Here is a 27,356-nt window from a genome sequence, read left to right on the forward strand (position 1 = left end):
TGGCGGAAGTAGTAGTTGGTATGCGACTTCCCCAACTCTCCTTATGACCTTGTAGGGACCATAGTAGTGATGAGCTAGCTTGGTGTTCGTACTACCCCCTTGAGAGAACCATATCTTGACTTTGGAATCCTCAAGAACACATAATCTCCCATCTTGAATTTCAAAGGTCTTCTTTGGGCATCTTCATAGTGCTTCATCCTTTCTTGTTCTCTCTTGATATTCTCCTTGCATAGTTGAAGCAATGCTTGCATCTTTTTGGCCTCTTTCCTTGCATTAGGATTGATCCCTTCTTGCTTGACAACCACCATTAGCATGCTAACTTTGTACCCATACAACGCTTCATAAGGTGACAAACCAATGCTTGCATGATGAGTGTTATTGTATGCAAACTCCGCAAGAGGTAACCAATCATCCCATGCACTTTGTGTATCATGGCAATAATGCCTCAAGTATGTCTTCATCCACTTATTCACTCTCTCCGTTTGGCCATCTGTTTCCGAGTGATAAGCGGTGCTAGGAGTCAACTTGGTACCCAAAATCTCAAAAAGTGTTCTCCAAAATGAACTCATGAACTTGGCATCTCGATCACTCACAATTTGTTGAGGCATACCATGCAACTTAAAAACAAACTCCACAAATTGCTTTGCCACCATTGATGCCGTGTACTTGACCTTTGTAGGGATGAAATGTGCTACCTTGGTCAACCTATCCACCACCACATACAAGCTGTCCCATCCCTTCTTTGTGTGAGGAAGACCCGTGACAAAATCAATTGAGATGTGCATCCACTTCCCCTCGGGAATAGGCAATGGCTGTAGTAAACCACCCGGTTTGTAGGAAGACCCGTGACAAAATCCATTGAGATGTGCATCCACTTCCCCTCGAGAATAGGCAATGGCTGTAGCAAACCACCCGGTTTGTGTGTGGGATCCTTGTTTTGTTAACAAGGCATGCACTTCAATACATAATCTTGTATGTCCTTCCACATCCCTTTCCAATAAAAACTCTTCTGTATCTTATCAAAGGTCTTGAAAAGGCCCAAATGACTAGCCATAGGAGAGGAATGCATCTCTTCCATCACCTTATGTTTGTACCTTGAACTAGGCAATAGATAGACCCTCTCCTTGTAGTAGTAAATGAGACCATTTTGAATCTTGAAGTTGGGCAAATCTTCATGAGTACCATGCTGTAATTTCTATAAATGAGGCTTGTTCACCGCCTTTGCATTCGGTTCAAGCTCTATTGCATTCGGTTCAAGCTCTATTGCATGATCCACAACCCTCTTTGGTGGTAGACTCTTGGGCATTTGAAACACATCTTTGTACTCTTCCAAAATCTTGTTCATGTCTTCATGCATTACCCTCTTCTCACCGTCCTTGGCATCATCATGACAAAGTTGTAATGCATATAAGCAACTAGTCCTCATCATGAGCTCCCTCTTGAGCTTAGTGTAGTTGATCAATTGTAGCTTGGGCTTGTATGAACCCCACAATGTGATGCACTCTTCTCCATGTATAAAGCTCATGAAACCTTACTGCAAATTCATATTGAACGTACCAAGTGTGGATAGCCAATCACATCCAAAATGATGATATCAATCGGCCCCATGTCCAACACCATTAGGTCCACAAGGTATAGCTTTCCACATCATAACAAACCATTGTACATTCCTCTTTTGCCCCATTGGCCACTTGCACATTATGCATTGTATCCAAAACCATAGGATGCAACTTGAGATTGCACAATGACTTCCAATTGACAAAACTATGAGTGCTGCCACACTATTCATGTGCCACCCTACCATTGACTTTGGCTTTGATACTCAAAGTGCTTTTGCTCATGCATCTGGCATATGAGTCATATGCATCTGGCATATGAGTCATAGGAGAGTGTACATAGCGTAGTCTTGGACTGTTTTGGTAAAGCACTTGCTATTAGACGTAACCCCAGCATCATAATCTTCATGATGGCAACCACCTGGATCAAATGGAAACTCACCATCAATCTTCATGATGGCAACCACCTGGATCAAACGGAAACTCACCATCAATCTCATGATCACAATCATGGTCGTCCACCTCGGAATCATGGAAAATGGCACTACTACCTTCCTCTTTCTCTTCAAGCACCTCATCTTCAACCTCCGTTAGTATCATGCTCAAAGAGTACTTCTTCCCGTTATACGCACCTTGTAGTGCTCTTTTCCCCATTTCTCTCCACATTTGAAGCACAACCACTTTGCCTTGAGCTCATCATTGATGCGATCTTCTTTAATGATGTTGCTCTTGGTTGTACCACTTGAAGGCTTCCCACCATCACCAATAGCACTCTTGGAAGAGGCATTACCAAATCTGAAATTTGTCCTTCCGTCTCTTCCATACACCATTGGCAATCTTGGGATAGTAGATCCCAGTTCCGGTCCAAATGAAGCCTTCGTATGTGGATGAGATGGATGCAAAACATGTGGCTACACTTTTGCTTTGCCATATGTGAGCATATTTCTCCTCGTAAATTTTTGCTAATGTCATGGCTTCCTTGAGAGAAAGCGGTCTTTGCGCATTCACATCTGCTCCAATGCTTGGATTCAAACCCTTGATGTACTTGAGCATCTTGTAGTTTTCACTAACTCCCTCCACATGTAATGCAAGTTTGTAATGCAAGTTTGAGGAAGCGATGTGAATACTCTCAAACACTCAGCCCTTTTTTCTCAAGATCATTCCAAGCACTCACTACCTTGTTCTTGAGTAGCTCCGATGTGAATGGTTCCCGCATTTCTTCTTTGAAAGCTGTCCATGTTGTGATCTCATATCCATGAGAAGATATATGGCGCCACCAAGTATGCGCATAACCCTCCAAATGAAGAGTAGCAAAGTAAACCTTTGCCCTTTCGGTCCTCGGGTTGAGATGGAAGTACATGTCCACTTGACCCATTCCTCAAATTCTTCATGGAGTCGCTTTCACCCTTGAACTTGGTAAGCACGATCTTATCTTTCATGCCCTTGAACTCATCATTGCCTTCATGAGTTTCTTCTCATGGTGCATCGCAGATGGTCTTTGTTCACCCCACAATCCATTAGTGCGAGGAAAGTCATCCACCTTGCTCTTGCCCTTATCATGTCCCACAAAACTTGTAGGACCAAATTTCGGTGATGACCTGTTGAACTCTCTTCCATTCCAAGATGGTGGGTGAGCATTATCTTTGTTGCCATCCCTTGTACCTCCTCCAATGAAAATGCCCCGATTTTGCCTTGGCGGACCTTGAAGTGCCCACACCTCCATGAAGTTGTGAGAACTCTTCTTCATATGCATTATGTGCCCTCTAGCTGGATTGAGCTCATCCTCCTTAATCTTGGTAAGGAGTGTGTCCACCAACATGGCTTGGTGCATCTGAGCATCCCTTTGTTGCTTGCGAAAATCATCCATCATTGTGGTCATCATTGCTTGCATCATTGCCATCATGGCTTGCATTTCATTGCTAATGGGTTTTCGCACATTGCCCTCGGCATGCACTCTCTCATGGGTGCCCATGTTTAAGCCTTGCTCATTGACCTCATCCAAGTTGTCCACATGAACATGATTGTTACCACCTTCATCCTCTGCCACACTATGCAAATCATGCTCCTCACAAGAGCCTCTTGTATTGCCTCTTGGAAACCTTCCATATGCTTCTTGCCTTTTCCATGCGGCATGGCTTCCATTCACCAATTTGGCTCGTAGCACACTCAAACGGTGTCCAAATTGGGTGGTCTATAGCTCTATAGAAAGCTAATGAACCCTAGAATCCAATTCTACAAGCATAATGGCCGTGCAACATGCGCAAGTACTCTTTGTTTTAGGGTTTACAGAGGTACTGCTGAAAATGAGTTTTTGCTTGTAGAATGGACGAAACTCCTCCGATTTGGACATCTTTAGTGCGATAGGCAGGTCTTGACAAGAGTTATGTGATGGTATTAGAAGTTTGACCAAAGTCAACCTCTGAGTATTCTCTATTTTGACTTTTTGGAAAAAGACAACTATGCTCGATTGACCATCCAAATGGTGTCAGAATCAAGAGGTTGTTGGCTTGATAGGAAGGCCTAAGGGAGTACTATGAATATATGCAAAAGGATTTTGAAGTTTTTTTAGGGTTTATGACTGAATTAGGGTTTCCTATTTTCTACAAAACCCTAATTTAGGAACCCTAGGGATGTCAGATTCTAGATTTCTAGGGCTCTATACGAAGCTCTTGGGAGTGCTTTAAGATGGTGTAATTGGCTTGGAGATGTCCTAAAACCCTCGTGACTGAATTAGGGTTTTTGCTACTGCCCAAAAACAGGGAATTCTCACGAAATTTCAGCAACATTTCCCCGCTTTTAGGACCGATTTTCAAATTGCCAATTGTTGCAACAACCATCATAAACATCAACCAATTTGAATCACTTTATGTCCATAACCATTCCTTTTGCATTACAACCAAACCCGGCATAATCCCATTGCATATATTCATGCCTTTTTGCATGTGTCCATCTCATGTGCCCAAAACATGTAACCATACATCTTGATCGTTAGGGCCCCATTGCCCACATGCATTTGAAGACCACACAATGTAGTAAGTCGGTGACGCGCATCGAGGCTTGCCAATCTCTCAGCCAAGCCCTTCCCACCACCTAGCGAGATCGGTACTCAAGCCAAGGGTTGGGGCCAAGTCTTCACCACCAATGTACCTAATCCTCCACTGTACCGCTTTACCCCGACAATCACAGCACGGCGAATTCAAGCCATTCTCCTGGGCCTCTCCTCCAATGCTCGAGGTACCCTCACCACATTTCTAGATTCTATGAATTGGAAGTGGGTACAATGTGAAGTGAGGTGTGCTTGCTTGAATCAAATGATTAGGTTGGAGTTCTTACAAGTATGTGGCATGACTCATGCCTTACATTTGATATGATTTACAATAAGATCTAGCATGAACTCATGCTTATCCCTTGCTTCCACAAATCCAAAACATCAACACCATTACAAGTCGATTGATCTTAATATAGCATCAATCCCATTGACAATGCAACTCCAAGCACTAGTGAGAATATCAATGGCTCTAAGTGAATGACTCAATGGCATGAAGCATGGCCAAGAGCATACTAGAGCATTGATGATCAAACCAATAACATTCTCAAATGGTATTCAATGGCATGAAGCATGGTTCAAAGTATACTTGAGCATTGATCACAAGCCCATAGCATCCCCAAATGACATAAGAGGTGCTTCATGCATCCCCATATTGCAATAGATGTGCTTCATGGCTTCTTACCACACTATGGCCAATCCCATAGCAATCAATGGATGACATATTGCAAGTGTCCAATCCATTAGCACTCAATGGATGGGCTATTGCATTCCCATAATTCTTAATGCCATGGAATAAGCCCCAATTTGCAATGAGATAAAGAGAGATGGCGCCAATTGGAAAGATCACTTACCAATGGAATCAATCGGTGCATAAATGGTGATGATTAAAGCTTCTTTCTTCAATTTGCAGCTTCAATGGGAGCTTGAGAGTTGATGAAGAAGAGTCCTCCCATGAATTTGATGGAAATCTTGCTTCCTTGATGTAGCCTTCTCCATAATGTTAAAATGTGTAATAGGATCATCAAGAGATGTAGATTTGTAGGTTCTTCAATGTAATGATGCTCCATACTCTTCACTCACTTCATGTGAAACCCTAATTGAAGAAGAAGATAAGAAATCCCCAAAATGGATGCCATACTCTAAGATGATGATTAACGGGGCCCAAGGACTTGTTAATTAAGAGCTTTAAGCTCTTGGCTCATAGCAAATTGAGCCGTAAGGCTATTCGTGCAGTTGGTGCTGCCGAGGGCAGCCTTATGGGCCAAAGTGTGATGTGGGAAACCATCCGAAGGGACATGGTGCCTTGAGGGTGTGCTAGACCACCCCGCATATTATGCCTCTATATGGGGAGGAGGTGCAAGGAGAGGCAAAGCATGGACCCATGGTAGGCACCTTAGGAACGCACTCATGCATCGGGTAGGCACGTTAGGCCCTCCCGGGTGCGGGGGAGGTTCCGCGGGAAACCATGTCCCTTCGGATGGTTTCCCATGTCACACAAAGAAGTGAAGAGAACACACAAAGGCTTCAAATGGTGGTAGGGTGAGTGAATGGTCAAGAAACCCTATGGTTCTAGGGTTTGAGTAAGGGGAAGAAGAAAGAAAGCAGAAAATTTTCAAAAATCGCTCAAAAGTGCCCCATTATGGTATGCATTGGATAGATCTTGGATAGCACTAAAACCCCCACATTAATGGCATTAAACGGTGAAGGAATGAGGGAGTAGAGCCATGGGAATCTTGGCATAGAAGCACAATTTTCTAATAATCATTAATAGAGTAATTAGCAAGTGGATTAATTCAAACTTCCCCCAAATTTTGGTCCCTTGCCCCAAATTTTGGTCCCATGGCCCTATTTTTGACCAAAATTGACCAAAATGGAGCCTCTAGCACTCAAATCCCCCTAATCCCTCAAGATAAACAAATTTAGAGCATTATTAGAAATAATTAACCAAGGAAAGACCAAGAAAATCAAGAAATGAAAGAAAATAAAGGAAATAGTCACATGAAAATCAAGCAAATGGTATAAAATCAATGGATCAAATCTAATGCTCTGATACCAATGCAAGAGAGGAGGGAGATTAGGGAGGATTAATGATGGATTAGAAATGGATTAGACTCATGACATGGAGTCCACACATGGGTGTAGCTCACCAAGCACACTCATACATGAGGGAGTGTCACCTTGCACATGTGCTTAGCACCAAAGTTCCATTAAGATCATAAAGTGTAAATGATACATCCAAGGGTCCTTTTATAGTGTTGGCCACCTTATTACAATGTATGTTGACCCATGGGCCATTATTGGGCTTATTTACACTTAAGCCACCTCATTAATACATGTAGCCATGTTACAATCTTCTGGTCATGTGACACACTCTTCTTCAACATATGGTAGTGCTATCATGTGATAACAATTTGGAGTGCTATCTAATAATTAGTCTTGTGATCAAATAGGATTTATAAGGACAAAATACTCTCCATCTTTTGGTCATGTAACAAAATCTTATTAAAATTAAATAGCTATTGAGGCTATGAGGGTCTGTAAATGAAACCTATTCTAAGTGCTCTAAAACTAGGAGTTCATTGTTTTGACAACCAGACCAAAACTAGAAGAGCTAATGTTAATATCCATATATGTTTAGGTCACATGACCAAATCTTGTAGAGCACATAGATATGTTCATGTGACCAAAACTTTGTGTTCTACATAATAGCATCATCTACTAATTTGGTCACAGCCATTTGAAAGTCCTCTCATAAATTTTGGGCTTATTATAAGTGCTATCAAACATTTGGTCATTTGAAACTAGGAGAACTCATGTATATGTCCAAATTTGTTTAGGTCACATGACCAAATCTTCTTCTCAGTGCTTGCGAATAGGAGAGCTCATGCCCAAATCTTCTTCTGAGTGCTTGCGAATAGGAGAGCTCATGTATATTTCCAAATTTGTTTAGGTCACATGACCAAATATTCTTCTCGGTGCTCTCTATTAGGAGAGCTCATGTATATGTCCAAATTTGTTTAGGTCACATGACCAAATCTTCTTTTTCTCAGTGTACTCTACTAGGAGAGCTTATGTATATGTCCATATATGTTTAGGTCGCATGACCAAATCTTGTAGAGCACATAGATATGGTCATGTGACCAAAACTTTCTGTTCTACATAATAGCATCATCTACTAATTTGGTCATAGCCATTTGAAAGTCGTCTCATAAATTTTTGGCATATTATAAGTGCTCTCAAACATTTGGTCATTTGACCAAATCTAGGAGAGCTCATGTATATGTCCAAATTTGTTTAGGTCACATGACCAAATCTTCTTCTCAGTGCTTGCTAATAGGAGAGCTCATGTATATGTCCAAATTTGTTTAGGTCACATGACCAAATCTTCTTCACAGTGCTCTCTATTAGGAGAGCTCTCTCAGAGATTTTCACATGGCTCCTCACTCTTTGGAGCCTCACATCTTCTCTTGTCTTTAGTCTTCTTGTCGTGGCAGCTTCTCTTCACGCGTCCATGTCTTCCTCTTCTTTCAGTCTTCTTGTTGTGGTAGCTTCTCTTCGTCCATGTCTTCCTTCAATGCTTCCTTTGGCTTTTCTTCTTAGTGTGGATCTTCCTCTTGGAAAGAGATGTTCTTCTTCTTTCATGGCTGGGGCCATGAGCTTGTCCGTCAGTTCTTGCTCCATGTGAGCAACATGTTTAAATGTTTTGTTGACAGTTCTTTTGGGATTTTTATGTTTATCTTGTGTCATTATGCAATGCAAACCCAAATCTATGTGGGAGGTCTTACCTCTTGCCTTATTCTGGACAAGGGCAGTGTCTGATCCCATTTTTACACTGATGTAATGTGCCCAATACATAATGCATATAGCATTCATTCTTATGCACATTCCCAAATGCAACTCTGGCTATAAATAATCTTGAATTTGAGTGTGATTTTTAGGCATTAAGCAAGGGTTAAATGCAAAATGATGATTACCACACATTTATCAGCATAATTTTTTCAGAAATTACATTTGTACGGAATGGTTGGAGTATCAAACCATCTTCCAATTGCAATCTGAAGTTATAGGGATTTGTATCAGATACCTAATGGTTAATTTGAACCCTCGATTGCACCAAAATACAGTGATTAGTATTGATTAATCATTGATTAGCAAATTAATCCTCTATTTTGTGTGTAAAAAACAGAGTATGCGGGGAGCCCAGATCTGAGGCCTTAGAGTTCAAATGAGCTCAAATGCTTTCAAGCCCATCAATAGCAATTAGTCTAGTAGAGGATTAAGCCAAGAAACACAAGATTTGACCAAACATTGAATGCTTAATCTCTGTTTTACCAAAGTCACCTGCAGATTTGATGAAGAGCTTGGATCTCACTGTAGACTTGATCAAATCAAATTCTAACTTCACCAGCTTGTAGAGCATGCTTGGAAACCCTTGGGGCTAAGAGGAATTAGACCCACTACAACTGGAGAAGACAAGATCTCATTTTTCCTCAAAAAAAATGGTGCCTGCAAATCTGCAAAAAACGGGAGCTGTGGTCGGCGGTTTGCTGTGCTAATTCACTTACTTGGAGCATCACTGAGTTAGCTATGTTGGGCTAGAAGCATTTGAGCTAATGTTGAGCCTACAAGGAGAGGGAGCTCCTCCACTGGCTAGGGGTGCAGAGGTTAGTTGAAAAAGAGGTGAAAATATTAATTTTTTATTAATCCTAATTAGCCAGGTGATTAGCAAGATAATGGGCTCACAAATTGATGGATTCTAGGCTAGGCTTTGATACCATGTTAAAATTATAGCAATGCGATGAGCTATGGTGGATCAAATGCTAGAATCAACATCATTAACAAAGAGATTAGACAATAGCTTAATGTAGGCATGGATAATCAAAAACCAGCAAGTTCTCATTAGGCCAATGCCTCAATTTATAGAGTTTACATCCAAGCATCTAATCCCACTTGATTCACTCCACCTCTTTTGCTTGATTCTCTCCACCTCTCCCAGAATATCTCCACACCTCCTAAATCTCCTCATGCAACCCTTTATTCTCTCCCAGTAGATTCTTCTCACCTTTTCACAGGTTCTCTCACATTTACAAATTCTCTTTTACAACCTCTAGCAGCCAAGGGCTTGTTCCCGCACACACCCTATTCACTTGTATATTTCAACAACATAGATATGTTCATGTGACCAAAACTTTGTGTTCTACATAATAGCATCATCTTACTAATTTGGTCGCAGCCAATTTGAAAGTCCTCTCATAAATTTTAGGCTTATTATAAGTGCTCTCAAACATTTGGTCATTTGACCAAAACTAGGAGAGCTCATGTATATGTCCAAATTTGTTTAGGTCACATGACCAAATCTTCTTTTAATTGCTCTCTAATAGGAGAGCTCATCTATATATCCAAATTTGTTTAGGTCACATGACCAAATATTCTTCTCGGTGCTCTCTATTAGGAGAGCTCATGTATATGTCCAAATTTGTTTAGGTCAGATGACCAAATCTTCTTCTCAGTGCTCTCTAATAGGAGAGCTCATGTATATGTCCAAATTGGTTTAGATAACATGACCAAATCTTCTTCTCAGTGCTCTCTAATAGGAGAGCTCATGTATATGTCCAAATTGGTTTAGGTCACATGACCAGATCTTCTTCTCAGTGCTCTCTATTAGGAGAGCTCATGTATATGTCCAAATTTGTTTAGGACACATGACCAAATCTTCTTCTCAGTGCTCTCTATTAGGAGAGCTCATGTATATGTCCAAATTTGTTTAGGACACATGACCAGATCTTCTTCTCAGTGCACTCTAATAGGAGAGCTCATGTCTATGTCCATATATGTTTTGGTCACATGACCAAATCTTGTAGAGCACATAGAAATGATCATGTGACCAAAACTTGGTGTTCCAAGTAATAGCATTTTGTACTCATGGTCAGAGCCATTTCAAAGTTCTCTCCTAAATTTTGTTCTTATTATAAGTGCTCTCAAACATTTGGTCATTTGACCAAAACTAGGAGAGCTCATGTATATGTCCAAATTTGTTTAGATCAAATGACCGAATCTTCTTCTCAGTGCTCTCTAATAGGAGTGCTCATGTATATGTCAAAATTTGTTTAGGTCACATGACCAAATATTCTTCTCAGTGATCTATAATAGTATAGCTCATGTATATTTCCATATATGTTTTTGTCACATGACCAAATATTGTAGAGCACATAGATATGGTCTTGTGACCAAACTTGGTGTTCCACGTAATACCCTTATAGTTATGGTCATGTGACCAAAACATGGTGTTTCACATAATAGCCTCATCTATTAATTTGGTCTTATTTTAAGTGCTCTCAAACATTTGGTCATTTGATCAAAACTAGGAGAGCTCTTTTATATGTCCAAATATGTTTAGGTCACATGACCAAATCTTGTAGAGCACATAGATATGGTCATGTGACCAAAACTTGGTGTTCCACATAATAGTCGCATGTATATGTCCAAATAGGATTTCAAGACTCCAAGGGTTAGGAATTCCTAGTAATCCCATAGCTCTCCTGAGTCTTGAGACTTCTAGGGCCAGTAATGAAACCAATTCTATGTGCTCTAAAACATTTGGTCAGGTGACTGAATCTTATTACAAGTGTGCTAATGAGAATAATTGTCCAAGGTTTGTATATATGAATATATGAATATATTGTCCAAGGTTTATATTTGTATATATGAATATATGAATATATTGTCCAAGGTTTATATTTATATTTATATATATGAATATATTTTGAATTGTCCAAGGTTAGGTTAGATGACCAAATATTTGGGCATAGCATAGTCATATGGACAAATAGTTTGGTCATATATATGTACATATAAATATAAATATGAATATATATATATGCATTTATATTTATAATTAAAAATTAAATATAATTATATATATATTTATTTATTTATTTATATAAAATTATAAATATATTTATAATTATATATATTCATAATTAAAAAATATATATTAAAAATATATATATTTTTTAATTATGAATATATTTATAATTTTATATAAATATATATATAATTAATTATATTTAAATTTTTAATTATAAATATGAATGCATATATATATATATATATATATATATATATATATATATATATATATATATATATATATATATATATATATAGTTTGAATTGTCCAAGGTTTGGTAATGTGACCAAATCTTGGGACATAAACACTAAACACAATTTCAAATATTAAATTTTCTCACTAAATATAGCTCACATCAATTTTCATATTTATTGCCCAAATTTAAATTTCAAGTTCCTACTCAAATTCAAATTTTGAAAATTGACTCCCTTGAGTTGCTTGTTTCATGCAATTTGTAACCATAATCAAGTTTCGAAAAAGGTAGTGTAAAGCAACAAAATTCATTCATTAACTACTTTCTTATTTGATTAATGATATTATTTAGTGTAATTAATAATTAGTGTGTGTGAGATAGATAAAGAAAGATGTGTGTGTGGGTGTGGGTGTGTGTGAGAGAGAGAAAGAAAGGAGTGATTGAGAAAGATTAGATGATTAAATCAATTAATTAATTGAGAGCTTATGTTTGGGAGAGAGAGAGATATTAATTTTTGCTCTTGAGATTAATTAAAAATTAATTAAACAGAGAAATAGAGAAAGAAAAGTGGCTAACCTTGCCCAAATCCAACTTTCTTTGCCTCTTTGAGAGAGAGAGATTAATTAGATCTTGATTTGCTTCCTCAAATCGCCTCCCAGTAGTCTTCAAATCGACTCCACAAACCTCAACTCGCTCCTTCCAGTCTCGTGGTCCTTGAACGTACGTGCTCCTATCCCAGGCTGCTTCTTGCTGGTTGTGTGCTCACATTTCGTGTGCCGCCGCATTTTGTCGTTTGTGGGTAGGGCTAAAAGCCCGTGCTCCTATCCCAGGCTGCTTCTTGCTGGTTGCGGTGCACTTCTTGCTCGGTTGTGTGCTCGCATTTCGTGCGCCGCTGCGTTTTGTTGTTTTTGTGGGTAGTGTTAAAAGCCAAAGCTTTAGCTTTCTTTAGTAATACTAAGCTTTGGTATTACTAAAGCTTATAGCGTATTAGTATTAATAAAGCTACAAACACAGATTTTGTCATTTCAATTAAGAGGAATAAAAAGGTTTGATTTTCTAGAGGGTGTTCACACACATTGATAAGGATATGGTTATAGAACCATGTAGTCATGCTTTAAAAAAACACTTTTTGGGTGCTAAAATAATGGGTTTGTAAACTTGATGTTGAAATAATGGGATTATGCCATGCGGTTGTATTACTAAAGCTCAAGCTTTTAAGATTTTGGGCCCTTTCCATTACAACCTCCTACATCCCCCCCCTACCACATTAGTCCACATACAATTCCACCATGATCTCGACCGTATCTATGAAGCTCATCTTAGTCATTCCATGTACACTAACAAGCTGAGTGTGCCATTGAAAATGCGGCTTATAATTTTGAGGATCTATGGAGGCTCAAAGCTTATTATTAATTCCATGATTAAAAGATCATAAAATCACACTAATTAATTATTTAATTAAGCACAATAATGAACACAAGATGGACTCTCCAATTCAAATTTATATTCGACGCGTTCAAAATTTAAATGATTTAAGTATTGTTATCATCCATCTTACGCGCGCGCGCACACACACACACACATATCGGTCTCGTCGAGAGAGAGAGAGAGAGAGAGAGAGAGAGAGAGAGAGAGAGAGAGAGAGAGAGAGAGAGAGAGAGAGAGAGAGAGAGAGAGAGAGAGAGATCCCACACACATATATATTATATATTTGTCTCATCCAAATTGTTATATAAATATATAGATATTGGTCACTTGACCAAATCTTTGGATCTCCTACAATTGGGATCATTCTTCTCCAATGTTTTGGTCGCATGATTAAATCTATAAGTCCCATAAGATGTTAGTGGCAACCTCATGAAGATTTCTTGAGTATTCTTATGTTATCATAGGTAGCTATCTGATGTGTACATGTGGTAAATTCCATTACATTGACAAGAATTGGTCGCATGACCAAATCTTCTATCAATTAGCTACATATATTATGTGTGTATGTAAGTATATATGTATGTATGTGTTTATGTATATGTGTCTCTATCACACACACACACATGTGTGTATACCTACAAACACCCACATAATATAAATATATATACACAGGTCTACATAGTCTTAATGGCTTGGCTCCAAAGATTTGGCCATTTTCTAAATATTTTCATCCCTCATATATTTGAGCTCAAATTTCTTGTAGATTTGGTCACGGGACCAAGTCTATAAGTCCTGTATAATTGAGAGGCTATCTCCAAAATATTTCTTCAAAGTATCCAACATTTTGTCTTGTGACAAAATCTTATGAAGGCTACATTGCAGCTTGCAGCTAGCTGCAAGGCTCAATAATGAGACTGATGCCATATCCTCTCTATGATTTGGTCATGTGACCAAATCTTACTAGTATTTCCAAACTTTGGTTAGATTACACTACTTTAAAGAGGAGGTTAATATGGGATGATATAGAGTGTATGTGTTTACTTAGAGAGTAAAAAATACTCGTGTAAACATCTTATGAAGTCACCATTTCACTGTGGTCTTGGATATTTGGTTTTGTGACCAAAACTTATCGTTATTTACAAGCATTAGTGGAATGAGACTGATGCCATATCCTCTCTATGATTTGGTCATGTGACCAAATCTTACTAGTATTTCCAAACTTTGGTTAGATTACACTGCTCTAAAGAGGAGGTTTAGAGTGTGTGTGTTTACTTAGAGAGTAAAAAATACTCGTGCAAACATCTTATGAAGTCACCATTTCACTGTGGTCTTGGATATTTGGTTTTGTGACCAAAACTTATCGTTATTTACAAGCATTAGTGGAATGAGATTGATGCCATATCCTCTCTATGATTTGGTCACTTGACCAAATCTTACTAGTATTTCTGAATTTTGGTTAGATTACACTACTTCAAAGAGGAGGTTGATATGGGATGACATAGAGTGTATGTGTTTACTTAGAGAGTAAAAAATACTCGTGCAAACATCTTATGAAGTCACCATTTCAATGTGGTCTTGGATATTTGGTTTTGTGACCAAAACTTATCGTTATTTACAAGCATTAGTGGAATGAGACTGATGCCATATCCTCTCTATGATTTGGTCATGTGACCAAATCTTACTAGTATTTCCAAACTTTGGTTAGAGGAGATCTTCACTAAAAGTGTGCCTATGACAAAGTGACGAGTACAAGTATAGGTCATGAGACTAAAAGTAAAGTTGCTTGGAAGGAGGAGTGATGTGTCCGTCCCTCAAAATTTCAGGATCTCCAAGTTTTTGGCATGTGATCAAACCTTCTCTCTAAATATTGGTTTTTTATGACATACATTAGCCACTAATCATATGTTTGAACCATCATTTAATGAGAAAAGGGACTCCAATCCACAAGTATGCATGTTTATTGATAGGAGACATGGCCCTTCAATTCTATCGTGGGGGTCGCGTGGGTAAAGATGATCATCAATGGTGACATGGTGGCTACTAGAAGGGTACATGCAGTTGATGTAAACGACGTATGTCATGGTGAGGTATTGGGGGATGGAAATATGTCGGTCTCTATAGAAAATTGCATCAATTGTGGCATCAGACTACCATTTCCTACATTAGATCCATGCACTGGAGGTGAGGCATGGAGGTGAGGCAATTGGCAGTATTGTCCAAGTGGCATAAGAATTGCTTGGAAAGCCTAGGGGCAGCACCAGATTCCCAAGATGAACTTCAAGAAAGCGTGGATGAAAATAACTACATGAAATTAGTGCCATGAGATGAAATTTCATCCTGTGATAGTTGGCAGAGAAAATGGTACTGCTATGGTCCGAGGACAAAGCATTATGTCTTGGCACAAAGGAGTTGTTTTATTGGTCTATCCATATGAGGCAGTCAACTTTGAAATTATTGGAGAGGATGATGTGGGAGTGGTAGTTGACCAAGCTAGACATGATAATTTAGCAGTGCTCTGATAAGTAGATATTGTTAATCTCGTGAGGTGGCCTATAAAACAACTAACTTTCGAAGATGGATCACCACTTGTACATGCTGTTATGCAAGATGAGCAAGGAATGGACAGCCGATTTGCATGCAATAGTGATAAGTTCCTAGCTAAAAAGAGAAGGTATTGTATGGTGAAGAGGCAAGCCAAGGAGTACACAACTACAGGAGCTCCTAAAAGAACAATGCTAGAGGCAGTGGCACAAGTGTTACCATTGCCTGTTGTGGAAACAAATGTTGCCAATTAGCAAACTGTGATGTATTGTTGGCCTTGCAAAGAGATTATTGGGGGCATAGCTTCAGGTTCACATAGACTATGTGTATGACTCCATGGACATGGCATGCCATTGTGGATGCAGTGGGAGCAAGGCAACACAGGTTCACATTTAATGGTGTCGAGATATGTAGCAGGGCTGGATATGAGATGCATGAAATTCTAACTACATTATATTATTGATACAAGGGTTGATTTGAGAATGGCATGTGTAGATCTATGCATGGAAACAAAGGAATTATCAGAAAAGCATGGGATCATACTGAGCCAGTAAGGCAATAATACGAGATTTTGTGCAAAACAATGCTGAGCAGATGGGCCACAAGAGCAAGACATTAACAGATGGCTCAAGGGAGACACAACTTGTGATACCTGATGTTTATAAGCAAGTGTACATTTTGAATGAAGTAAATATGACATTGAAGCAACTAAATCAAAAAGAGATGTCCACGTCCACATTTGGTAGGATTTGGAATGTCTCCAATAATGGCATTAAGCATATAGTTATTTTGAAGGTTGATAGTGTATGTTAGGTTCATTGTTTTTTTAAAATTCAAAAAAATAGAGTAGCTCAAGTAAAATTGTGTTCCATTAGCATCGATGTTTATAAACACCACCTATATGCATTCGATCAACCTTGCCCTTCAGTATTGCAAAGAATTTTATTTAAATTGGAATTGCAAAGAATTATCACTATTTTACATGTTCTAAAAGACAAGCTCCTTATAATATATGATAACCAAATTTAATGAAATTATCAAAATAAATGAAATTACCATAATTAATTTCATGTCCACAATTTTGTGATTTCCAAAATATATGGATTTTTCCAAATTCCCTAATATGGTGTTCTATACTTATGCACCTCTTTTACCTATATTTAGAGGAGAGTGTCTTTAATATGCCATCCATCACGTATCTATAAACTTCAATTCACCTATCCTTTTGGTGGACCTCTTACCTACTCTAGTACACATTTTCTAAAATAAGCTAATTTTATATATTAGAATACATAACATACTTCTCTCTTCCATAGGGCATGACACGAGTTTTTCCCTCTCTTTTCTTTCTACTTTTTTTTCTCTCCCTACCATCTCTTGCTTTCTCTTTGGATCATTTTTATTCCTATGGCAACTCCAAGAGTTGATCCACACTTAAAGAAAAGACACAATATCAACTTAGTACTTGACAAAGAATATTGCACATGGAGAACTATTCATCTCACAAAGCTCTACATGATGAGGCTGAAGTTCAAAGGCTATTTGCATAAGGAAAGAAGCAAGTAGATTTGTGGATTCAAGGAGGTTTATACCCGCTTGACCCATTAGTTGGTAAGCCTCCATCATTTAACACCTTGCATGATCTTGTTTGATTCATTGGGGATGGTAAAAAAGGCTTATTTGGATATTGCTCAAGATTGAATAATCAAGCTACTATTTTCAAGAAAACTATGCTTAGCATGTATAAGCAATCTGTTAAAGGACTAGAAGATATCATGATCTCACAAATGCAACATGTAAATGAGTTGGAAAGCCTACTTCAGTCATCTCATGGAAGAGGTAACAAAGCTTAAAAAAACTAAACAAACATTAGAGGAACATGAACTCCAAAAAACCCAACTAAAAAGCACTCCTTTTAGGTTAAGAGTGAGATCTAGATAGTTTAAAAGTGTTACATGCCTAGCCGCACATGGGGGTGCTAAGAAGAAACGTATGAGGCTTGCTCCAATCTACATGAATAGTGTGGGAGGTTTCTGCTTGGATAACCCACTATATAAAATTTCTATGATAAAATCTTCTATAAAAAACAATGACATGATTAAAATGATCAAGCTCTCGCAGTGTGCAGGAAAGGAAGGCATTCAAGAAAGTTTGCAATGACTTTCGTGACTTGGTCAAGCCTGATGAGGTGGTGGAGGCATGGGACAAGGTTTCAATAAGCAGAAAGGAATACAAAGCCATATCAAAGCTACTCATCCAAGGTATGAGGCCTTATCATCTTCGTGTGTTCGGCTTACCCCAACCACATACCGTAGCAATGGCATGACACTAAAAAATTTTGGCTATTCTAGGGTTCATAGGTGAATACAAACACATTGATGGTTTAATGAACTCCAAAAAAAAAAATCAATTAGCTACGACATGTATAATAACATATTTACAGATGTTAGAAGGGTCCAATCAGCCATGGTGAAGTTCTATCAGTGCACAATAGAGGATTGTGAGGGTACTCTTATTTTTGTTATCAAGCTTGATGAGGCACAAATTTTCAAACATCAAAAAATGGAAAGAATCAGTATAGGGCTGACAAACAAAGATTTAAATTATTCCCAAGGTAAGGAAGACTAGCCATTACATAGCACACAGTCAGAGATGGAACTATGGTACATAGGGGTGGCTGTAGTGCTAGATGAGAGTCATGATACTCTCAAATGGTTGTTTTGGCACACAAAAATTCCAAGCATCATTGATGCTCATAATAAAGGAGAGATGATTGTGGTGGATGGGGTAGGAAACTTTATAGTTGAGCGGTACATGAGTGCTGACTTGAAAGCATTGAAGTGCATATATGGGGAGTGTGGTGGTCCTAGATGTGCAAACCCATGCCTCTATTGCATGGCAAGAATAAACAGTCCGGATTGGTACAACCCTACAATGGATTGTACAAAGTCGCCATCTAGAGACAAGATAAAGCAAGTAACTGGTGATAAAGACCAGACCAAGGCTAAAGGGAAATCAAAGACTAGGAGCAAGGGAAAGTCAACAAAATAGCCAAATTTAAGGGTGAACCATGTATTGTGCTTGAGGATCCCATACTTCCTATAAAGCTAGAGAGAGTTCACATTTGTAGTTTACATGCAAAAATTAGAATATTGGATAAGCTATTAAAGCTTCATCTTGACTATGCTCATTCCATTTTGCCATCAGAGTTATCAGATGCATGTTTAGCGCAATGTGAGATTTTACTCTCTAACATGGGATTTCATGGTGGACATGTGCAACTTAAAAAGGATGACAAGAAATCACCACTGGTGATGTTTTGGCAGATGTGTTAATGGGAGGAGCCAAAGCTAGGAGGTTCTTGTCAAACTATGAAAACAAACAAGTTACAACAGTATGGGAATGTTGGAATTCTCTATGTGAGCACACAACTAACCAAGCTAGTGATCCAAGGATGATAAAACTTTGTATGAGGGTTTGGATAGAGCTTGATAACTTTATAAAACTCTTACATAAGCAAACGACTGAAGGTGATTAAGCAAGTCAGTTTGAAACAACAATCAAGACGCTTGTGGAAACAATTGTAGCTGCTGGGAGAATAAGAACATAACCTCCTACCTAGTAAGAGTTTTTGCTTCATGTAATTCATACATTGACTAATTAATATAATATAAAATTATTATTAATATATTTTTTATAGGTGAAGCATATTTTGTTTGCACATGGTCCATACTTTGTGAGGAGCCTCTTGCTACATGGAATACTCAAGGCATTTTTGTACAACTCGACATATTGGTAGAAAAACAAAAACAAATGCATGATGAGAGATTTTCAACACATTATACCAAAGGCAAATGCAACAATACAATGAAATTTTTAAAAATTAGGTTAGTTTATACAACACAGAAATAGTCATTGTTATTAACATCAATATATTATAAACACTCATCATGCTAAATAAAGTGTCTTTATGTAGGATGGTGATTGAGAAGGAGAAAAAGTCAAAGTAATGCAAATTGTAATAAAAATTATTCTCAATACAAGTGGAAAAAGACTTTTAAAAAAGTCTTCTTTTTCGCTTCAACTATTTGTCTTCCTTATTAAAGAGACTCCCCTCCTTTTTGGGGCTTTCTTTGGGAAACTGTTTACCCTCGTCTTCGGATAACTGCTTAGCTTCGCCTTCTTTGGGTAGTTTGCCTCTATAACCATGCCAGTCTCTAGTAATCCAAAATGGCTGTCACACAGCCTGTCATCCCACTGGTCGTATATCACTCATAGTCTCACCAACCATGCCAGTGTGGTGTAGATGCGGAAGCTATCACCCAGGCGGGTCATCAATGTGTGCCATAGCACTAGTTGAGCTCGATATCTCAACAAAAGCTACGGGGATGAACATTCTACCATAAACTTGTACCACCTCTCACTATTATCGAGAGTCGCCAACAAGAAGCAAGCTTCAATATTCACAAAATCTACGGAAACCCCCTTCACTTTAGCATCCACTATTCAAGGAACTCTGGATTCTTTTACCTCACAAGAAAAATACTTGCATGTCAAAAGGACGACTAGATATGACGAGCTACAAAAACATGGCAACCCAAAGCTACCTTGAAATGGGTTCCTAGAATTTCTCCATCTGTACCACCTCAACCAACAAAACAAAGAGGGCCTCAAAAAAATAATCGGTGCACAACGTCCAAATTACAAGCTACCCCAAAATGTATACCCAAATGCTTATTGAAAGCTCAAGGCTACTATGAGAGTAACCATTATATTTGGATACCAAAATATAAATGTATACCACTAATCTTACCATTTCGCTTACAAATCAGTGATGGATAAAGGCTTTAATATCTTAAATACCAATAAAGGGAAAAATATTGTAAAAGAACCTTTACCACAAATTCCCAAATAAGTTTGGATCCCAAAGAGAAACCTTATCACATGAGACATGGTGATTGATGGTGAAGCTTCTACACCACAAAATGTTACAAAACCATTGTTGGGTATCCAAACCCCAACCCCATTTGACCCACTTTGCAAGTACAAATTTCCTTGTCATGTCAACTCCATTGCTCATCTATAAGGGAGAACCCATAAGCTCCATCCGATCTTATGAGAGCCCTTTATCGCCATTAAAGATGGAAATTGACATTCCATAACAAGTAACAAAGGGCACTCCTAGTAGCCAACAAACACTGATGGAGCACAATTGGAAGGGATGGTTACAAAAAACCTACAATACCTTCCGCAAGGTCAAGGTATGATAGAAATCAGGAAGGGGGGACTTATGCTAATATCATTACTTTCACCCTTCACGTTTTCTCCCCGATAATTTTTATGGCCATATCAAGAGGGAGCCTATTGAAAAAAGCCAACCCATGATGACAATATAGCTTGCACTACATGTACAACAATATAGCACCTATGTGCATACTAAAAATTTGACTAATCATAATTTTAAAAAAAATGATGATGAGAAAGAGCACATGTCGAAATAAGAGAATGAAGTACGACTCTGCTATGACTACAAGCCGTGAGCATGTACTTTATGTGGATTGATATGAGTGACCCTATCCTGGACCCGGATTGTCTGCAATGGTACCATCAAGGGATACTAACTATTCCTCCTTTTTCCAAACCCACTCATGCTAATTTTATGCACCATTAGGGGAGCGATGTTGTGGTGCCACCTTTGTGGACCTATTGTACCTACAGTTTCATCTCCTTGCACCATGTTTTACCTATGATAAGCATCACATGTATGTAGCATCCTACTTATGCTGGCACTGTAGAACCTGTTTTAGGTACTATGGGATAGGACTGCTGCAATCCATGGTAGGAGAGACACCACAATGACATGAAGACATAAGTGTAGTTTACCTAGTGGGAGGACCTTATCAAGTAAGAAATGCATAGAAACAACTTGTAGAGCAGGGGAGGAGGGCAAGAACTTGTGCGCACTTACATCCTCATTCTATGAAATAATGTTATTGATTCCTTGGCCTTTCTAGAGCATGGTGGGTGATTTTCTAGACAACTTAGCTCCTCATGGCTCACTTACCTATAGTATCCATGCCATATCACAGTGAGGATGTACTTAGACCGTTTCCTCGTATACCAGAGGAGACATATATATTTGTTATGGCTCACCCTAACCCCCCTTGAAACATATCCAACAAAAGATTACCTGGTGAACTGCAACTTTCATGAGGATCTTTCTAATGGCCAAGTTCGTAACCCTTGAGGTCTCCAAGACATACAACTCCTTAAGAAGCAATTTTACCGTGCCTCCCACGAGCGTTGTCACACCGCCATGTTGCACTACATGAACTCATCCCTCCTCTCACCTCACATTACTCACACACACTCACTAGCATGCATTAGAGAGGGAGATTAACAAGAGGATTGGCAAGAGCAAGAATCCATTGCACAATGGGAGAGTATATTGTATTATGAGAGAAATTCACTTATATACATGGCCATAAGTGTTCACACTCACTTAAACTATGCCGGGCCAAGCACTTTAGGCTCATAAGAGGCCTAATACTATTACATATCAACTACTTTTATATTCATAATAATTACCTTAACTCCTTTTGATATAAGATAATGGTAGTAGCTCTTATTAACCCTAGAAATGGGTTAACATTCTTCCCTTCTTGATGGCAATTGCGTCCTTGTGATCACGTTGAAAACCTTTATGTGGGGAGAATTGACATGCTTGTAGATGGCTTTGATGTTGATTGTTCAATGGTCTTTTGTTCCTCCGGAAGGAATAATGTGCGCTTTTGCCGCACAGGTCGTAGCTGGGGACTTACCGAACACCGTATGTGAGCCACGAATGGCTGCAAGCATACAACCAGGAAGGCAAGCTCAAAACAGAATGCAAAAGGTGTGTCACTCACCGCTTAACTGCTGCCTTGAAGGATTCCCGCGTCGCAGCCGTGAAGGAGGAGCCGCCGTCGCCGCTCTACCGCCTCTCCGCCGCCTCGCCGTGCCGCTACACAGTGCGCTCGATCGCTCTCTCACTCTCTCTCTCTCTCTCACACACACGCAGGAGAAGGAAAACAAGGAGATAAGGCAAGAGCACTCTTCTATTCACAACACATGAGAATGAGGATTTTAGGGTTACATTTGACTCTTATAGGTGACTTGGCCGTTCACACTTGGGCGCCCATACATGGCCGGCCGATCCTAACCCTTATCCTACTGATATCCAAGGTGCGCCTCTCATCGGCGATCACCCAATCCCTTCATCCTTAACATATGGTGCCGACAAGCCCGGCCCATGACTCAGAATATTTAAATTAATGATGTAAAATATAGTACGTCGCCATGTCCGCCATGGGTTAACATGCCCCCCTTCCTGATGTAGATTCCGTCCTCGGAAGCTATGGTATGGTAAGCTCGAGAGGGTGTTGTGGTAGATCGTCTGCAAAACAGGGAAAAGAGTGAAAGTATGCTTGAATTCAAAAGATATAAAGTGTATAAATTCAAGCATGTTAGACCACAATGGATATTGCTTATGAGAACTTAGTTTAAGGGTCACATGAATGAGTAAGTGTAGCAAATTAATAGGAGTTTAAAATTATTGAAAGGAATTCAAGAGTTAGCAAGGTGTCAAAGGTTAATCAAGGTTTATATAACTGGCCTAAGTGAAGGAAAATAACCAAGCTTAATAAATAAACAGATGACCACACTGTGTCTACTCTAAGAACAAGTTAATACCACGCGTCTAGGGACACAAGAAACATCAGAGTTACAGGAGCCTTTTGCCTTTATTTTTTTTTTTTTAAATGCACGTGACAATTTGTACACAATGGCGACCTTCCTAAGGCAAAACTAACATCGATCCTGGTACCATGTTTAACACAAGGCATTATCCAGGAATCTATTAGCTCACTTTAGGCAAGGCTACCCCCTACCAACCAAGGCATCGGTTTGGAGTAGAATACTCCTCGCCTACCAAGTGTCAATAAGGCGATAGGCCAACATTGAAGCACATCATAGACTTGTATTGCCATTTATTGTAGGCTTGTTTTTTTTTTTTAAATTTTATTTCTTTTGATCTTCGCTCCTGAACTAAAATGTGTTCTTACATCCTTTCGACAAGGGGTAAAAGCTATGTCCTAGAGGTCAACACACACACAGCCAGGTGTTCAAACATTAAGATGGTTTGACCCTAGACCTAAGACAATCGTATTCCAAGGTTAACTAAAGACGTCATGCTGCCTAGGAATATTTCCAATAAAGTTAAGCTCATTAATGATTTACACTAGCATGCAAGTAACTTCAAAAACTAAGTAGTACATTGACAATTTCCATGTGGTCATACATTATAGTTTATGCAATTGATTGAACAGTAAAAACGAAAGAGAGTGGGTATGGAAGAATTACACCTGTAATTGGAGATCTCCTTGATTTGACGAGACAGCTTGCAATTTGATGTAGATATATTTTGATGAACGTTGCGGCAGTCTCTAGACTTGTAAGCGAACCCACCTCAAAGTTTTTAACCTGTACAATCAACTAACAAGCACTATACCTCGAGAGGCACATCAGTGTGAAAATTTCAAGACTTGTTTAAGGAAACTGAACTAGAAAAAACTTGGAAACGCTAACCTACCTACCAGTCACCACACTACTACTGAGGATATGGTAAGAGGATGTTGTAGAGTCCTGGCTCTAGCCCTAAGGCTAAGCCTCTATCCGCATCATCCAAACAAATAAAGTCAACCTCAGTAGTGCCATGAGTTTCATCCGTCCATTCATCATTGTCAGATATTTCCTTTTCATTTTCCCATCCACATAGACTCATCAAGAATATAACCATGCGAGGATAGTCATCTTGTGGGAAAGGAAAGCATTGGGCTATCGGGGATATGTCCTCTACGGAGTAGGGGTCAGTCATGGTCAATAGGCGAATTAGCCATTCTAATTCCTCAACATTTTCCTCTCTGGCTAGTACATCTATATGATCCCATTCAGTTTCAAATACAGGATAGCACATGTGGAATATCTGAGAAAGGTACAGATGATACCTCTCACCAAAGGTAGGAGTGGATGAAGTGTATGATGATCGGGCATCTGCCATATCTGCAAACACAGATATAGCATCAGTAGGTTTATGTGACAGGACAATCTAGTTCTTGATTGTATACAGATATTTCTCTTGTTTTTGTGCTCTTGCTCTTTTTACTATTTTTTGTTTTTCTTTTCTATGTTTTTCTGTGTATGAAGCTATATATATACATCCCCTTGAATTTGGCAATTACATGGTCAGGGGAGAAGGCTAAGGAAGAAGCATTAGAATGTCGAGCGTGAGTACATGCTCCCCCTTTCCTTGGGTGGATCATATTATTTGCAATGACGTTGCAGCCTCTTGGAACCAATTTGTCCAGCGGGTCATAGGTTGGGATGTGAGCAGATAGCTTTTTATGACCCTTGTGGCCACATCCAATTGTAGAGATGGTAGTGTACGCTCCCATTGACGAATGGAGGAAATGGTTTCCGACGATACTATTACAAGGGGAGACGTAGACTCATCGGTTTTTTGTGGGGTGTTGGCAAGAGTAGGTGTAGAGCATGTAGAAACTTCTATATGAGTGTGTGCCTGGCATGAGGAGCTAGAAGCTTCATGTGGCTCCCCCCTTCCTGAGCTAGATGGTAATGATCGATATCGTTTGGGAATCCAAACTAACTCTGGAAGAAGTGGTGCGGAGCACTCTGTTACCTTTCCCTTACCACGATCTTGAATTATCGTTGGGGTGGCAACAATTGTTTTGCAAGGTTTCACAGGTGATGTAGAGGGATTTAGCTTATGTTTAGGGACCCAAATCTGGTCATTTCCCTCGTAGTACCCTTGGGCTACTAGTAATTTTTTAGGGATCCATCGTGATGTCACATTGCCCTTTCTCGGAGCTTCTTTCCTTTTACGAGGCTTCTTGGTAGCTGAATGAGATTGAGCAGGGGAAGTAGCTATTAACGAAGCTTTTGGGACCCATTTGTATGTGTTTTTTGGCAGAGTAAGCGGAGCTTTAGAGACCACCTTGCCTGTTTCCACTCTTGGCGTTGAAGCTTTAGAGACCACCTTGCCTGTTTCCACTCTTGGCGTTGAAGCTTTAGAGGGATGGCAAACAACCGAAGATGGTTTTGCCACTGGACTTTGTGATTTTTCATTATCTAATATTTGAGTGGATGACTTAGGTGCGGGATTTTGAGCGGTCAGTGTTGGTTCTTGCGTTGTGACTTGTCTGGTCGCCCAATCGATATTGCACTTGGTGGCCATCATCCATTTGCGCCCTAAGATTACAGTCCCTTCCATGGTGCCAGCTGGCATAACCAAAAAGCTTTGAATTATGGTTCCCTTGTCATAGGCAACCGGAGTGTGCAGAATTCCTGAGACAGGGGTTTTCTTCTTGTTGATTCCTTGAACTTGGATAGAACTCTTGGATAGAGGTGGTTTTCCCAGTTGACACCACACGCCATATGATAGCAAATTGTGTTGAGCTCCTGTATCCAATAATGCATTGTACAACACCTCCCCGTAAGGACTCTGTAACTCAATCGGGTATCTTAGAGGTGGGTCAGATCCCAGTGCATCCTCTTCTGCTTCCTCGAAAAATACTTGCGTAATTCCCAAGTTGGCTTCTCGTTGTCTCCTAGCACGCTGTTGACGTTCTTTGGCTTCGACTCTCGCTTGTATCTTTTTAAGCTCAGCTTGTTCTTTAGCTGCCTTCTTTTGATGGATTGCATGTAACTCCTCCTGGCTCAGGGGGTCATAGTATCGTTTGAATTTACTCCCATTAAGGAATCCAATGGTTTCAACTCCGTCGAGAGTCTCCACTCTGATGGTACCTTGCGGGGTAATTTCACATACTCTATATGGTCCCTTACCAGCATATTTGAGCTTCTTCTTTTCGTTTCGCACTCCATACATCAGGACTTTATCCCCAACCTTGATGTCCTTGTCCTTTAGATGGCGATCAAACCATTTTTTCCTTCTATCCTTCTCCACAAGGGCATTGTATACAGCCAATTGTCTTTCTTCGTTTAGCCGCTCAAGGATATATAGACGCTCTACTAAGGGATTACCATCCCAACCCTCTTGAGTAGCAACACGAAGACTAGGAATGACAAATTCCCACGGCATGAGTGCTTCTCACGTTGTAAGACCTCTAATGACTAGGCCATTGTAAATGTCCTCGTGGCGCAATCCTCGGATGAATCTATCGAGGAGTTGGTTGTTATTAAAGCGTTCATCGGGAGTGCAGCGAGAATTTAGATGCTTCAATCGACTTATAAAGTCTCTCACTGACTCCCCTTCCTCGCGTTCAGCTTTTTGGAGTTGAGATGCTACTCCCCAAAGCACACCCTCACGTATGTATTCCTTTAAGAACAGTCTCTTGAGAGTGGGGTAGTGAGTGCGCTCTTCAACCCTTAAGGTTCGATACCAATCTCCGGCCTTCCCACTCAAGGTTAAGCCTAAGGCTTTGCACTTATGCAGCTCATTGTGTTCTTCCAAGGAATCACACACGTGTTCAAAGACTTCAATGTGCTTCCTAACATCCTCGTTACCACTGAAGTTTTGAGTGAGCTTAGCCACTTGTACTGCCTTGCTTCTAGGTTCTCTCTCAGGCATACTCCGCATGTTTTCCGCAATAGATCGTCCGATCG

The 27,356-nt window shown here is 39.5% G+C and overlaps 2 protein-coding genes across 4 annotated transcripts in view; one reads left to right on the top strand and one right to left on the bottom strand.

Moving 5' to 3' along the window:
* Positions 1-27,356, top strand: part of LOC147618940 (putative disease resistance protein RPP1) — a 160,958-nt gene that overhangs the window by 53,797 nt on the left and 79,805 nt on the right. The window lies entirely within an intron of this gene.
* Positions 22,547-26,619, bottom strand: LOC147618942 (uncharacterized). The gene is made up of 2 exons (XM_086774344.1): positions 25,771-26,619; positions 22,547-25,728 (listed from the first exon to the last, which is right to left on the bottom strand). The coding sequence occupies exons 1-2, from the start codon at positions 26,617-26,619 to the stop codon at positions 25,033-25,035; spliced, it is 1,545 nt and encodes a 514-aa protein (XP_086630470.1). The 3' UTR covers positions 22,547-25,032.

Source organism: Cibotium barometz, chromosome 34 (genome assembly GCF_041138505.1).
Source record: "Cibotium barometz isolate CiBa-2024 chromosome 34, ASM4113850v1, whole genome shotgun sequence".
Lineage (NCBI taxonomy): Eukaryota > Viridiplantae > Streptophyta > Polypodiopsida > Cyatheales > Cibotiaceae > Cibotium > Cibotium barometz.